Genomic DNA, 16,209 nt, shown 5'->3' with positions numbered 1-16,209 from the left:
TGCAAGCTCCGTCCAGTGAAAGCTAATCAGCAGAAAATTGTTGAAAGCACCGTAGACGACCTCCTAAAGGTGGGTCTTATAAGGCGAAGCAGCAGTCGTTGGACTAGCGCACCAATGCTCGTCGTGAAGAAGTCAGGCTGGAGGCTACCAGCTCGCTGGAGGCTACCGACCGTTGAATGCGCGACGCAAGGAGCATGCGTACCGAATGCTTTGAATGCACTGGCTGCCAGCACAACTCAGACACGCTCAGTGGTTCTGAAGCTTCAATCTCTCCCAAGGTTATTTCTCAAATTCATGTTTTTGATGCGGACGTTACGAAAACGGCATTCATCTGCCAACAAGGTACATTTGATTTTGTCAGGATTCTCCTCGGGGTGGTAGTACCCGGCAAGTTTTGAAACCTTAACGGACCGTGTGCTACACGGAATGAATCACCATTTCGCTATGGCATTTTAGATGATGTCCTCGTCTAGTCGGAGACGCTTGAGAGTCACATTTAGCAGGTGAGGGAAGCACTGCAATGTACTGAAGGTACTGTCTTTACGATCAACCCGGACAACATACAGGTGTCAGTCCCTTAAAGGGACACTAAAGGTTAATATTAAGTCAACGTGGACTGTTGAAATACCATCCCAGAACTCGAAACGCTTGTTTCATGCGAAGAAGAGACTTATTTTAAGAGAAAATGCATTCTGAAGCGTCCGCGTACCTCTAGCGCAGTTCAAATCGCCCGCCCTCCGATCGAGGAGTGCTGACCTCATGGTCTCACAGTGAGATTGCGCTGTTGGCGAGTAAAACGGCGCCCACAGACGGCGCTACGGCTTTTCTGCGCAAAACGCAAACGCGCGACCAGAAACAGAGTCAAGACGGAGCCGACAGCAGCGCGAAAGCGGAACTATGGTGGCTAGCGGAGGGGAAAGCGCGCGACGATAAGCTGGTTCTTTATTTTATGACGCCAACTATGACACACGTTGCAATGGACGACCCTGACAATGACACATTGGCTCGCGATGCTGTGCTGCACTTCAGCGATTTAGGCACTGACTAACGTGACCTGCTGCTGAGGGCTTGCGCTGCCGGCGTCGTTGCCTACTACTACGACGGCAACTGTATGCCATGGCTGTACATATTCGCACATTTGTAGCTTTTCCTTCATGAAAACCAAATGCAGCACGCACCGCCCCGTCCCGTCTTCGACTTGAAGTTGTTCCTGCGCTTCGGAGAATGCAGGAAAGACCGACAAAACAGCGCTACGGGAAAGCATTGCTTTGAAAGGCACTCCACACGACTTCAGTAAGTCGGCGTTGAACTAGTAATCCTTTGGGCGAAAGTGCAGAGAGCACACTATGCGATTTTTCGGCTCTTTGCCAATGCGCTGTGGCAGAGGTACGACACTTAACCGCTTCGAACGGAGAGGCGCACTCTTTGGCACACAGTGATAAGTAACGTTGGATTCGCCGCTGCAAATGCCCTTGGCCAAGTTCGGCGGACCGCTCGCGCATCCCACGACAAAACACGGACGTGACATTCTCGCTGCTTGTTCCAAATGCAAGTTTCGCGAGCCAGCAGAAACAGCGCAGCACGACGCGATAACGAAACCACTGAAACTTTAAAGCGCGCGCGGCGCAGAGTCGAGCAAAAACGAAACCTTTCGACTACCCATACTACTGAACGGTAACTTCAAAATGTTAGTTTTTCTTAGAATCGAGCAGAAGTAAACAAGTTGCCTAATGAAATAATCTTTTTAATACGAGTAGTTGAGTACAAGTGACAAATTATGATGAGGAGTGCCTTCGTCATCGCGCTAGTACCGTAATTTCGCTGGGGGTGTTAAATAGTATCATGCATTTACCTCAATTTCTCGCTTGATAAAGCTCTGTTCGCGATTATATTGACGCCTTAGACGCTCTAGAGCATTGCTTTATCACTTTAACTTGATTTTATCGTAGCCTTTAGTGTCCCTTTAAGTTATCGGGCCAGAACATCTACTTTGGTTCGTGCAGACCACATGAAGGAAAGGTGCCTGCAGTGCTAAGTTGCTAAATACCTAGTAGGATTAGGCAGTTGGAACCCTTCCTGGGGCTTGCTGCCTGTTAAGGAACTTCATCCACTACTTCTCACTGACAGCACGTCAACTCACAGAACTTTTGATGAAGAATGAGCGATGGAAATAAGCAGAGAGACAAGAGCACGACTTGACTGCACTCAAACTTTCCTTAGCTCCAAATGCACTTGTGGGCCTTTCAGTTCTAAGCCGACCTCTCATGGTTGAAAGTGATGCAAGGGGTGTCGGCATTGCAGCTGTGCTACTGCAGGCTGGACCTGGTGAACTGCAGCCTGTTCCCTTTATTAGCCTGGTCCTTATCGAGGTCGAAAGCCATTATACTGTCCAGGAATGGAAGCGCCTTTCAGTAGTGTAGGTAGCGGGCGTGTTCAGCGCTTATTACGAATTTACCGAGTTTAAGATCCACTGATACCACTTGTCGTTGTCCGGGATGTTAACCACGACCAAGCTTCACCCAGGTACAAGCGTTGGGGCCAATGACTGGAGGACCTCAATTGCCGAACCAAGCACACACGAGGACAGGCAAATATACACGCAGATGCCCCGAACAGGACCTCTCTCCACAGTCAAGACCAACCAAGTGACTGTCTGCATGAGATACTGTTCCCCACTGCCGCTCCTTGCCACACTGTTAGGCGGCACAGGACGGCTCATGCGAGAACAGGCTCTTGACGGCCATCTCTGAAGGCTGTGGTCCAAGCGACTAAGTTCACAAGCTCGGACCTTCAGGACCGCCTTCTGTCAGAGACAGCAGAACTGGAGCCTAATGGGCTGGTGGCTCAGTAATGAGGCAGCAAGAACGTACCATGGCTTTCCTATCACCTCCAACGTCTGACACTGAAGACGGTACACGGCCTCCCCACTTCGGCCATGTGAAATTGTTCAAAACTATGAGATATGTAACAGGACGACTCGTCTGGCGGGGCAAGCGGGCTAACGTATCAAAGTATTGACACGTGTACTTATCTTTATCGGGCGACCACGTTTCGCCGCTTAAGAACTGTAATCGCACAGCGAGGGACGCGCCTGAATGTATCCGATGATTCTGGAAAGTTATCGATGCTTCTACCCGGCTGTCTGTTGTCGCCGAACCTTGTGTTATCTGATTTCATCGCGTAACGCGAATGGTGTAGAACTTTGTGGAAGGCGCACGGGTCCGAACGATTAGTCTGGAACATTCGACGACTGCTCTATAAAAGCCGACGCGCTTGACCCGCTGATCAGGTTTACGACGATCGCCGACTGTGTTCGCCGCTCTCGTTGTGCTTTAAGTGTAGCGTGTTTTGTGGGCACAGGTTCGGCCAATAAAAGCTAGTTTTTGCCTTTCACAGTATTGCTACTGTGTTCTTTGACGTCACGACCACGTGACAGTATGTACAGTGCTGCGCTGTCTGTAGGAAAGCTCGAGGCTAGAAGTCTAAGGGTCTCATGAACAGCGAGTAAGCCACAGCTCCCATGGAAGAGCTTAGTGTAGATAGTGCCGGGATATTGCCATCTGTACCTCGTCGCCACAAATACTTGCTGGTAGTTATCCACAAATTCACTATGTTTCCGAAGCTTTCCGCACCGTGGCGGTGTGGACCTTATGGCGTAGTTAAGCGGTAAGACGATATTGACTGTTTTGAGTGGCTCTACTACGGGACATCGTCGACCTATTGCCTACGCAGACCAGTTGGTGCTCTACCATGCACTTCAGCTTCATTCTTCCCGTATTTCTTCATATTTCGAGGAAGGAAAGTTGTCAGGAGAGAGTGACGGCGTAAACAGACCGTGAGCTCCAGGCAAGGCGAAAGGCAAGGCCGTGTGTGCGGTTAACAGTAGTTTCCAGGGAAAGGACTAGGTGCCACAGGTGCGATGGTGAAAGTGGAAGGAAGACGCGGGTAGCGCGAAGTGTGGTATGCTGTGCAGAGATGCGCAGTGTTGTGTAAGAGTCGTGGGATGCGGTAACAAAGTGAATGTTAATGACGGACGTGTCGTTTTGTCGTCGTTCGTAACAACCATTCTCATAAAGATGGCGTTTCAGGAAGTGTGACCCTGCTACACAACATTGGCTGTAAGAGTTCTAATTAAGCTTCTGAAATTGTAGAGTGTTTGAAATGCCTTTGTGTATATATTCTGAAAAACGTTCAATTACCGTTGACACTTTTGAGAAAGAAAATCTCCCTGTAATTTATAACATCAGCATGCCTCTCATACAATATGCATGTGTTCCAACGTGACGGCAATATGCTGCAGCCTTGCAATGAAGAAAACTCTGCAAATTGTCTGCGTCGTCGGTCCATGTGCAGTTTTCGATGTGACACAGTGCGACTAATCATGCTTTTTGATGCCGCATAGACTAGTTTGAATCGGATAATCTATTACGTAGTTATCATTATTATTACAAGACACAAATTTAGTAGGGTATACGACGCAAATTCAACTAGAACAGTGTTTTCCTTCTACTTTTAAGTCTGACTGCGTCGAATGAGGTTAAAATATGAGCCTGTGTTTTCAGAAATTAGCGATTTCACGCAGCGATCGACATTACTTGAGGCTAGATTACTCGCAAACACACGCTAGAACTGTTCATACAACTTAGGCTATGGGAATGCTGTTGTGAGGAAGTGTATTACACCGTAATAATAATGACTTGTACATATAACAAAATTTAGGATCTACTGCGCTCGCGCTTTTTTTTTGGCCTCTAAAGGAGATAGGGATGTGGAAGCTGCGAACCCCGTCCCTGCGTCACCTTGCTCTGAGGTAAGATCAAAGTTTGCACTGCCCTCTTGCGCACATCACTAATATCGTACTCTTCACAGCAATCGGATTCCACTCAGGCAGCGCAACGCCGTTATGCAGAACTATTAGCGAAAACAGCGGTACCTGAAGTTCTGAGATTCCGGGTACTCGAAAAAGATTGCGAGGATTGAAAAGATTGAAAAGATTGCGAGGAAGGTCACGCAATACTAGCCGTCATGCGTACTGCCTGAAACCTGCGGTTGAAAGGTGATTACACATTCACCGCTGAAGCTGCGAGCGGCGTAGGCTAACCGTGCCACGGCGAATGTTGTGGACAAGCACAAATACCCAAGTAGAGGTAGCTTCAGTAATAAGTCACCGCAAGCGTAAGGCGGAAGACGTCGGCAACAGGCTCCCACCTGTAGCACGTTGTCCTTTCATCGACTTTGATTTCCAGTTTTCTCATTAAGTCAGCCGTTTCAATTACACATGATCATTGCCTTCTCGTACGCTTTATCTGGCTCCGTTGCTTGTTCTCTTCATATAGTTGTAACCAACAAATAAACAAGCCTTTTCAATCCGTTTAATATATTAGCGCTATGGGGGAGTGATGCAAATTAGCAGAAATAAAATGAAGGCATGAATGAAATTTAGTAATAAAAAAGACCGAGTGACAAAACTATCAGAGCAGGCAAGTGCTTTGGCTCATAAAAGAAGCAAACTTAAACTATCTTAGCCTCCTGGTCAAGCAGTCCACGCGTGTCACCTGCCACATAGACGTCAAACAGTCTGCAGAACAGCGCAGCACTAGTGATTTCATATTACATAGATGGCGCTGGCTGAAAATGACCAAAGACATGGGAATGTAGCTCGGTGTGGCAAAGCGAAAGCTGTCCAGCACTTTCGTCAACGGCCTCAGATTTCTTGTACCACACCGGCGATGTCAGGGAACAAGGAAAAAATCTTTGTGGTATTCTTCAAAGCAAATAATAAAAAGTACACTTACTTCTTTTTGAAACGCTTCCAAGACCTCTGCCCTCATTTTCTCCTGAATATCTGGATGCTTCCCCATGATGTAAGACCAATAGGTTAATGCCAATCTCGTCGTATCGTACCTATGCATTAAACAAACGTAAACTTAATTTATTTTCTTCTGCAGGCTCGCGAATACAGAAAGGATAACGTAACTTCAAGTAGAACGGGGTAAAGTGGAATAGTTTTGTAAGAAGTTTGACGCCGAATTGGATTATAGAAGTTGAGAAAGATACACCGTAATTTATTGTACTGCTTTTCCTTTTTCGCCGTACAAAACATAATTTTAAGGCGTAGGTTGCATGGAACCATAATGCTAAGTGGTAATCAATATAAGAATGGCATTATGTGTTATCTATTTATTTCTGTGTAATCACGCGAACACTCTCTCGCACGGTAAGACTACATCTGTTTGTTGGCGTAGTTAATGCTTACTGAAGGACATGTTCTTTTGCTGCAAGTTAAGACACACACAGAAGGAAGAAACAGGCGATGGCACATGCATCTATGCTTCTTCCTTTTGAAGAAAAGAAAAATAATGTCATTCAAAACTGGATGCAATGAGTTAGATGGATGCAAAGAGGTAAATGGATGCAAAGAGTTAGAAAACAGGAACAACGACCAGAATTGCTCATCGTGACCGGGTAATTGCATTGTAGTCCTTCCACAAATATTTTGGGACCAGTCTATCCGACTCTGACTCCACCATATTTTACTACGGGGCAACACCAGTGCAAACGCTCTGTTCTTTTGCACAGCCGAGGTAGCTACTGATGGGAATGGAAATGCTTGATTAGCACGATGCGTCAAGAGTGCGCTTTAAGGCGACACTAAAAAACTACAAAAATATTTAGGCTGTGCTAGTGAATTGCCCTTCCTTAATACCAAGCAGTCTTATTGTGCAAGTATGCTTGGTAAGTCATGATAATGCCCAAACGAAAACGGGGGATGGCAGCGCTACCTCTAAGTTCCCGCGCCACGACAACGTCACATCATGAATTTTTACTGCGTCCTCTCGGCCCTAGCCTATCTGTTTTCCGTAAGGATAAACTGCACTCTACTCTAAAAGAACCAACCACTGAATTTAGCATGCTTCAAGGACACTTGCTTTGAGCTTTATAGAATACTTTAAGAATACACAATAAATTTATTACAGAATAAGGAGCAGTATATGGCACGTAATCCAAGAAATGAAAGTCTAACCGTAATTTTGTCCGCCAATCATCGACCGCTCACGGCAACATCGACTAAAATTGACTAAGAAATATTTTATCAGTGGACACTGATTTAGTGTTTCCCTTCAGTGGACCACCCGGGACCGGCCCTCAGGCCTCTTTATCGCTAGCGAAAACGTTAAGCGTGACAAGCCCGTATCCCCCTTGCGTCGTTAACGCATCCGTGAGGCAGAAACACTTGCCCGCCACCCAGCTGCGTTTCGCAGTACGTGGCCGCAAATAAACAAGAAAACTTATTTCAGCTCTCACGATATGCCGCCAAAATCGTCCTATGCTATACTTAACATGGCTGTTCACGATAAAAAAAAATGCACATGAAACGAAGACGGGCGGGATGATGAGAGGACGAAGCGAAAATCTAACCTCCTGACGCTAACTAGAAAAGGCAGTTACATACCTTGACAGTGTATTCGAATGCGCTCGGCGTTTAAAAGTTCAATCAATAAATTTGACGACTTTGTTTTTCTTGGTAATTTGCAATCCGAATCTTGAGAGATTACTAAGTTTAAATTATAGGAAAACAGGCGTGTGTGTACTTACCCTCCAAGAAAGATTACCATGCAGTTTGTGGCTATATCTCTCATCGTCTCCATAGGAAGCGAAACTGCGTGAGAAGGAACGTGCAATGAGTTGAACCGACGCGCCCTCGTTTAGATACAACACCATCATCTTAGACCGGCAACAGAACAGGTTCTCACTCGCAAAAGAGCAAAAAAGATCACTCACATGGAAAGCTGCGGATTACTGGTAAACACAATACGGAGGCAACTATTTGATTCCGCGCGCATTATCTTTTTATCCTTGGTATCCCGTCACTCTAACAGGCGAGGAATACGTTCGTCACACGATACGCACGTTCAAAAAATTAATATGGTGAGGGAAAATCTATAGAAAACAGTGAAAAAATTACAGTAGTACTGAACGATTGTACATATTGTCACCTGGTGGCGACGTTGAAGAACCCAGTAGTAATACTGTGAAAGACAAAACTACATTTTATTGGGCGAACCTGTGCCCACAGAACAATCTACACTTAAAGCACAACGATAGCGGCGAAAATGGTCGGCGATCGTCGAAAATCTGATCAGCGGGTCAAGCGCGTCCGCTTTTATACAGCAGTCGTCGAATGTTCCAGACTAATCGTTCGGACCCGCGTGCCTTCCACAAAGTTCTACACCATTCGCGTCAGGTGATGAAATCAGATATCGTAAGGTAAGAAGATCAAGATGTAGATATCAAGGTAAGGTAAGATGTAAGAAGCATCAATATCTTTACAGAAACTTCGGATACATGCAGGCGCGTCCCATGCTGTGCGATTACATTTGTTAGGCGGCGAAACGTGGTTGCCCGATAAAGATAAGTACACGTGTCAATATAGGAATGGCGCTATTCCATTTTGGCGTGAGATACACGCTGTACTAGGGCAAAACGCAATGCGGCTTCGCATAAAGTTTATCGGTGGGACTATTGTGCTTTGATCGAGGTTCTCGTGTTTCCGCGGTTCATCATTGTTTTCTTTAAATATCACGAAACACAAGAAGTTCCAGTGCAGCCGATGATTTTAGCTGAAATTTCACATTAGTAGCATCGTACAGAGGCAAGATATGGACCGGAAGAGGAGTTACGAAACATCAGCTTTCTTAAAAAACTGAGGGTTGCATCAGGAACATACACAATGGCAAGTCGCAAATTTATTCTACTATAGTAAGTGCGTTATGCACAAAACAATTTTTACGCATAACCAAGTTAAACTAAACAGGACGCCAAAACATAGCAACCGTGTTGTTCATACTGTGCAGTCACAAATGCGCTATTCTTTCATGTTACCATTGATGTGGCGAAGGCGTGTAGCTCACCATCAGGAGCTACAGAGGCAATCGCTCTCATTTGCTACCGAATGTATTGCTTCGAGCACTGCCGCACTCTTGATAACCAAACCTACATAAAACTCGAGAATTAGCCTGACGACATCACAATATGGTCAATTTGCAGGAATAAGAATAGAAGCACCTAGAAAATACTCGCGATATCCTAGACGCATGCATACAGACCAGAACCTTCTAACTATTAAAAGAATAGTGCTACTAAATTTATGTCGCTAACAAATTGGACAATAAAGTCACACCCTGAAACTTGCCTTAAGGTTGCTATTGGCCCGTCAGTAACGCAAAAAAGTATAGGTATCGATGGCCCAGAAATAGAACATCCTAGCTTGTCTGCGTGCTCGGTTGAGTCCTTCCGCCAGTCATCAGCCTCAACAATTCTCCTAATGCGTAGGATTGCGCCAAGGGAATTACGGCAGAATTGCGGTGGGGCTCACACTGATGTGGCATTGCAGCCCGTACTTTCTCTCATCCAATCACGCATTGTCTACCAAGCTCAGTTCAATGGAGTGAATACCCGCTTAACAATGGGCTGCACATGAAGTGATCAGCAGAGAAGCCATAAGTGAAATAACGGCAATGCCAAGTCTTACATCAATTCCGACAATTTAAAGAGTGCGTACCATTTACCATAATTAGATTTTCTTTGCCCGGGAACAAAGACAAATAGAAAACTCGGCCACTCTAATTGTGTTAGACGTGTAGCAGCGCGAAAAAAGAGACACAGAAGGAAAATAAGGGACGACGAAAGTGTTTGCGTCGTCCCTCCTATTCCATCCGTTCTTTTTTTTACCAGCTACATCATGAAAGAGTAACCAAATAGCTAAAACAAAACTACCTTTCATCACCGAGAAGCAATTGAACTTAGCTTTAAGAAAATGCATATATTTGAAGATATCCATAAACTTTACATATCGCATTTCACCACGAAAGTCCTCGGGGTTGCAAGTTCACGGCAACAATAAGTGTACTAACATAGCCAACAAAATCCCTCACCCTCCTTCGTTACCTAACAGTGCACCTACTTTCGTTCCCTGGTACCCCCTTCCCAGTTCTTTGCCCTAAAATCTCTTCTCCGATAGGCGACACGCACTCTAATCACCCCGTAAACGTGTCTTCTCCCTTCTTCGTAATCCAACGCAGGTAGAGAAAATCCATCTCCGGAGACATCGGGATGGGGCAGCCCGTACCAGAAACGGGGCCTAGGACTCACCAGATGAAGAACCTGTGAAGTGCCCGAACTGCTCTGGCCTATAGTCTGCAGCCGATGCCCGCCATCTTAAGTGGCAGTGTACACGGACGAACACAGTAGGATAAAAGCGCTTTTATAGGCCACAGATTACGGCCAGGCCACACATTACGAGAGAATAATTGTGGACAATAAGTTCCTTAGACCATGTATGCAGCTTTTTTGCAAATAATGGCTACACGCATTTATTTAACTATGATATGACGTATGGAAAACCTCGTCCTAAGAAAATGAAAAGAAAAATAGTGAAAGAAAGAGAAAAGAGTTCTACTTGCACTTTATTTTGCTATTCTTTGCATAGATCCTTTCACTGCTTACAAACATAGGCCCTGGACGACTTCCGATTTTGCTCACCGATGTAGCCCGCTAAATCTAGCGAGCAAGAAAAGCCTTGACCGCTATATCGAGTAGGAGCAGTGCGTTAAAATATAAGCCCGCACATTTTCAACACTTTTCCTCTGTAAATGATGACAATTTTACAAGTCAACGTTATCGCAAGTTATACGAGAAATTTTATGCACCGATATTAAGCCGCAATGCGCATGTCTTCTATCTCAAAACTTCAATATCGACTTTCCGCGCAACGGAAGAACTTAAAACAACAATTTGGGTTCCGGCGCAGCAGACTGATGAGGCCCGTGACCGGAAGTTCCTTGGAGCCACTCTCTCGCTGCTGTTATCGCGCGAATGTCAGAACGCCAGTTTGACCGTTATGTAAGTCTAAGCAGCAACCTCAGCTAATTTCGATGCACAAGTGCGCAGAAAGCGATTTTCTTTATTAATGCTTGTTACTTATGCTAGGTCCAATGTTTCCGAGCAGAAAAGAGGGATAAGCTGGATTTTCACTGCTCTCATCTTACATCACATTACACCTCATCTCGAACTTAACTTTCATCTGAAGACCTTAGTTTTCAATTCCTGCAAAATAAGCATTCGTTCATTCATAACTCAAGGCTGGCGAATGTTCTTGACGTTAAGAACTGTTGATTTGCTTCACACCTTCAAGTATATAAATACATAAGATAACATCTTAGATTAACAAAGTACCGGGAGGCCTTGCAGCGTCGTTGTTGTCCTTCAGTGGCTCGCTCTTTCGTCCAGTCGCATCGTCCAGGAGAATTTGAGCCATGTCGGGAAGAACTAGCTGAAAGGAACAAAAGTAATTGTGCAAATATCAAATGCACTGCCTTCACGATGCAAGAAACAGCGCTTGTATTCACGGCAGATTATTGACCTTGCGGACAATAAATTATATTATAATATTGCATGCAAATTCTTTCCTGAACATGCACAGATAGTGGAGATCTGTTAAGGCCCTGAACACTGCAGATAATTGCAAATGACATGACGGGTATTGGTACTTCTAATAACAGTCAATAACCAGTAGCACACTTGAGCTCACTGTACCATCTGACAGTGAGCGTTCCTTCATAGCCCCCAAATTACGTTCGTTATTCGAGAAGATAAGGGTACTCATGACACCTTGTAAAGGCACACCACACTATTCGGTTCGTAAGCACTCCTGATGCATATAACTTCAACTTCTTTGCAGACCGGTCCCTCGCGTACGCAGAAAGTTAGCCTTGAGAGTCTGAACCCACAAAGCTAAGGTCCTGTGCTCATGTCAAGCTGAGTGCGTATTGCACGTTGATGAGCTAAGCAACTAGCCCATATATTTACAGGGTGCGCAGTAATGCATTGACGCTATAGACGTGGCCGGTCCTCGTGCCACTAAGGCAAATAAAGAGTAAAACAGCGAAGAACAGGTGTTGCCTCATTTGGCGTCAGCGCAACGGATTCTTTGCTTCCGCGCATGAGAACACCTCGCATATAGTTTCGTTGGCGCACCTACTCGTAAACAAGGCAGATATTAAAACAACCCATGCACGGGCATGTATTCGGCCGTATTTGATATGTAGCTTCTCAAGGCTTAGCAAACAACCCAAAAGTATAGTTGCGCTGTGCATGGCCTGAGATTAAACCTCCAGGATGGCGCACATGTTCCGACTTGACTAAGTGATATACACGCCGACAACTTTCTGTGTCAGTGAAGCGAAAGCTACAGGTGAAGAGCTTCTGCACATGGGTTCTGAGTCGAGCATGGTTTCGGTATCTCGGAAGAGATACAGACTCAGTGTAGTTTCCGCATGCGGCGTTCGTCGCATTTGCCAAAACGCAGAAGAGAAAAATGGAAGAAAAAGTCCAACTACTAGACCCTAGCACATTTTTTCTTATGTTGCTGTTGTAGATAACTCGTTTGTTTCCACTTTGCTGGCTTAAACTAACGAGAATGAGAGTGCGGGACGTTTTTCGGAAGAGCTCATACTTGTGCTCGCTCTACCTCCATAGTTTTTCCTTCAATGCCAACAAAGGTTGTCCGCGAGTGTCGGCGGAGCAAGCCGCAGAGGTGACAGTGCGCAATCCTTTCCGGCTTGCGACTATTTTAAACACAACAAACAAATGATACAAACATGATTTTAAAGGGCATTCTATTTAGTGTGTGTTAGCTATAGATATACAAATAGTAAGGGCAGTTTTAAATTGAAGTTGTGAAAGTCCTCGCCACAGAAGACGAAGCCACTCGATACAACGGCATAATATTTCATTGGTATACTTAGTTACTTTGCTCTCTTTAGTTACAAACTGTGCATAAATATGCATAGGGATCACTACCGGACGTTTCTTCAACCAAGGAGCCAGATATGAATGGTTCCTACAGCTAACGAACCAATTCGGCTCGCAATTTGCATACGAAGGCGCATCAGGCGCCACATATTTAACCCCTACGATGAATTCTATGCTTGCATTTTGCGTCCAGCAGTTTTCTGCATATATCTGTGTAGAGTGCTTCTTAGTAGAAAGAAATATTGTGGTTATGGGTGCTATAACGTACTGCTATCCCAATCTGTTTCTGTTCCATTTCTGCGCCGAGCCTTCCGTGATTGGTAAATTTTTTTACGCAATACCGCCCCTTCACCTATCTCTAACGCAACATCACGAAAACAGTAAAATGTCCTAATATGACCTGACATGTACACATTATTTATGCATGATTAGGCCAGAAAAATGAACTACTTCTTTCAATTTTACGCGGTTTTCGCCGGTAGCCCTCCGCTATTGGTCAAAGGGTTTGGGCAGCGCCCACTTCACCTCTCCGTCAGGTGACGTCACATAACTCCGAAAACACACCACGTCGAAGTGACATGTGCGCAAGAAAAAAAAAATTTAGTAATATGCCGAACAAAACAGATTTTTTTTTTCGGAATAGCTGGGGACTGCCCCGTTTTGAAATGAATAAAAGTGTGCTGCCCACCGGTTGCTCTGGCACAGGCTACTTGTAGGGTGCCGAGAAGAAGAGTTATCGCTGCGTATGGTTAAAAAAAATGCGTGGCAGTAGAACGTAGTTGGGCCCTTTTGGAAAGGTACGAAATCTGTCTGCCGACTCTTCTTCTCTGGTGCTCCCTTTTATCGGCATTTCAGAGCACCGTTCTCGGGCGCCCGTTCCAGCGCTGAGTGTCAGCGTGCCTCGGGGTCCGTCGTAACCGAGCGAACGAGCATAGCGAAGGCAAAAGAGCGAACGCGGAGCGCATCGGGTGATGAAAGGCGATGATAGTAAACAGCGCGCTAAAAGGAAAGTGGACTAGGAGGGTAACGCGAAAGCGGGACAACAAAAGCGTAGTGCCGCGCAAGGCAGGCTTTACGGTGACGATGGCTACGAGATTGTGCCAGAGTAGCGTGCATCAGACATATGGAAACAAAGCGCTACATGAGCGGAGGTCCGTCTGCGGCGGCTGCTGTGAATCGTGCCGACGCGCCACTGACGCGCTGTGCCTGGCAATCTCCCGATTAGCGATGCAGTCGCGCCACGCTTCGCTTCGTTTGCAAAGTGCCGCATAAAGCAGATTGTCCGCACCAGCCTATACAGAACGAAATGAAAACACGTATACAGCTGCGCTAAAATTTCGCATTAGTGAGTATCGTAATCGTGGGTGAATTTTTTAACCTTCCATAGCAGACCGCAACAATTTTCGACCAGTGATGCACCACAAGCTAAGCAAGAGGAAGCAGACCAATCGCATATGTCGGCCCTGTCCTCCTCATCCGCTTATCTACTTTCATTACGCTAGCTCGGAGCCACTGAAACCCTCTCCGCTCAAGCTATGTGAGCCGATTACATAATAATGCCCTGTCCATGTAGGCAATGCTATTTGATTACAAAGCAAACAAAAATTGCTCCCTATAAACAAGCACAGCATTCGATTGGACACCTGCGAACACCACTCGATGCTGTGGTTACGTAAACTTGACTTCAGAATTTTTTATAGAATCATGATGGCATAGCTTTATTTCATGCAGCCCCATTGGCGGTGAGGAGTTGGGGAGTCGACATCTATCGGAAGCGCCTCGCTGGCGTAGTATGAGGGATCACACGGCGCGCTCCTCATAGGTTTTGCTTTCAGCGCTCACTAAAAACACCACGGGCGAGCTCTCCCGGACATTTCTGTAAGTACTTTCGAAACTAGAGAAGTTTTTTACTGTCTAAATAATATTCTTGCGCAAACTGAAAGCACAGAATCGTTTACAGACGCTATCTCTTTACCGAATACGTACAGTGAACGTCACTGCGCGCGGTCGCCACGATGGAGTCTCCCGAACCGGCTTCTTGCGGGAAACGTAGGTAAACGCTGAGAGAAAACTATGTGAAATATGCTCTTATAGTATTTGTATAACTAAATGGAACGTAATAGAATGAAGCCTCAATGCAGCTCTCGCACAGATTCGCAGCGAACGAATGAGCGTCTGCATGCTTGTCCGCGCACTGTTTCGCTTTCGCCGCGTGCGCGTTTTCGCACCGTGCCATGAGCTTTAGGCCGCAGAATATGAGCATTTGACAGTATACAAACAACCATTGTGGCATCGGCGCTATCAGAGCTGTTAAAAAACAATTTTCATGTAGAGACTTCGACGCCTACGGGGATTGTGATCTGCCGTCGCGACGACTCAGTGTTTTTTTTTCTTCTAAATTCTTGAACGTTTCAATATTATTTCTCGAGTTGCGGCGCACTGTATGTTTATCGGTGTTCTCAGCGTGCGATTTCCCGCTGACTCTTATTTGTAATCCAGTGTACTAATTCATAACACAAACATGACGAGATGCCATGCTTTTTTTTTTAATGTGCTTCTTACCGCTCCCTTTCCACTCCACAAAACTTGCCAGTATCTATAGCATCTACAAGTTCATAGACCAAACCGTCATGACATTAGTCGGGCAGCGGACTCGGGCGAGCGTCTCAGTGCGCGTTTTCCGAACATCGCAGACACGGCGCCGTAGCAGAAATCTTCCTCGCGTCTGTGCTTGCTGCATACCCGAGTTGTAGCAGATGACTGTTTGCCGGTTTTATGTTTCGGGAGCCAAGCTTCCCGCAGCTTCTTGTCCTGCGGCTACGTGTCAATAAGGCTGACACTAAGCTCCGTTGCGTACGTCCGGCACTGCTGCACCGGGCAGTAGCCTACCAAGTTGTGCGTCTTCGAACGAAGCCACTACCTATTGTAGTACTTTCAATCGTTGTAAAGGAGACACTCGAAGCGGGAAAATCTCCCCACTAAATGAGGACCGCCGCGTACGAGGGAATTGAAACTCTCGTTTTCAGCTCGCTTCGGCGCTCCCGAAGCAGCCGACGCGGCCGCTATGTCCACGTGATCCCTAATAGCACGTCACGGTGACGGTGGCACCAGCTTTTCCAGTGGTGGAGCTCGAGGCCAATATTCATCTCTCCCAATGCTCATATGTACCGTTCAAAGCCAACTCTTCACACCGTGTCAGGCATGTACTTATAAACTACTACATAAACCCTGTCGTGTCATGGTTGCTTAGTGACTTTGGCGTTACGCTGATAAGAATAAGGTTGCGGGATCAACTCTCAGCCACAGCCACCGCATTTCTATGGAAAGAAACGCAAAAATATGCGTGTAGCATGCAAGGAGTTCACGTGAAAGAACCCAAACTGCTCCACGTTATTT

The 16,209-nt window shown here is 45.9% G+C and overlaps 1 protein-coding gene across 1 annotated transcript in view; it reads right to left on the bottom strand.

Annotated features, from left to right (window-relative positions):
- Nucleotides 1-16,209, bottom strand: part of LOC135909738 (cytochrome P450 9e2-like) — a 36,733-nt gene that overhangs the window by 12,726 nt on the left and 7,798 nt on the right. The window contains exons 5-7 of the mRNA XM_065441798.1: nt 11,236-11,332; nt 7,597-7,660; nt 5,796-5,904 (exon numbers count right to left, since the gene is read on the bottom strand). Coding sequence (XP_065297870.1) covers nt 5,796-5,904; nt 7,597-7,660; nt 11,236-11,332 — 270 coding nt within the window. The remainder of the gene's footprint in view (nt 1-5,795; nt 5,905-7,596; nt 7,661-11,235; nt 11,333-16,209) is intronic.

This window comes from Dermacentor albipictus, chromosome 8 (genome assembly GCF_038994185.2).
Source record: "Dermacentor albipictus isolate Rhodes 1998 colony chromosome 8, USDA_Dalb.pri_finalv2, whole genome shotgun sequence".
Taxonomy (NCBI): domain Eukaryota; kingdom Metazoa; phylum Arthropoda; class Arachnida; order Ixodida; family Ixodidae; genus Dermacentor; species Dermacentor albipictus.
This window is presented reverse-complemented; position numbering and strand designations above follow the sequence as displayed.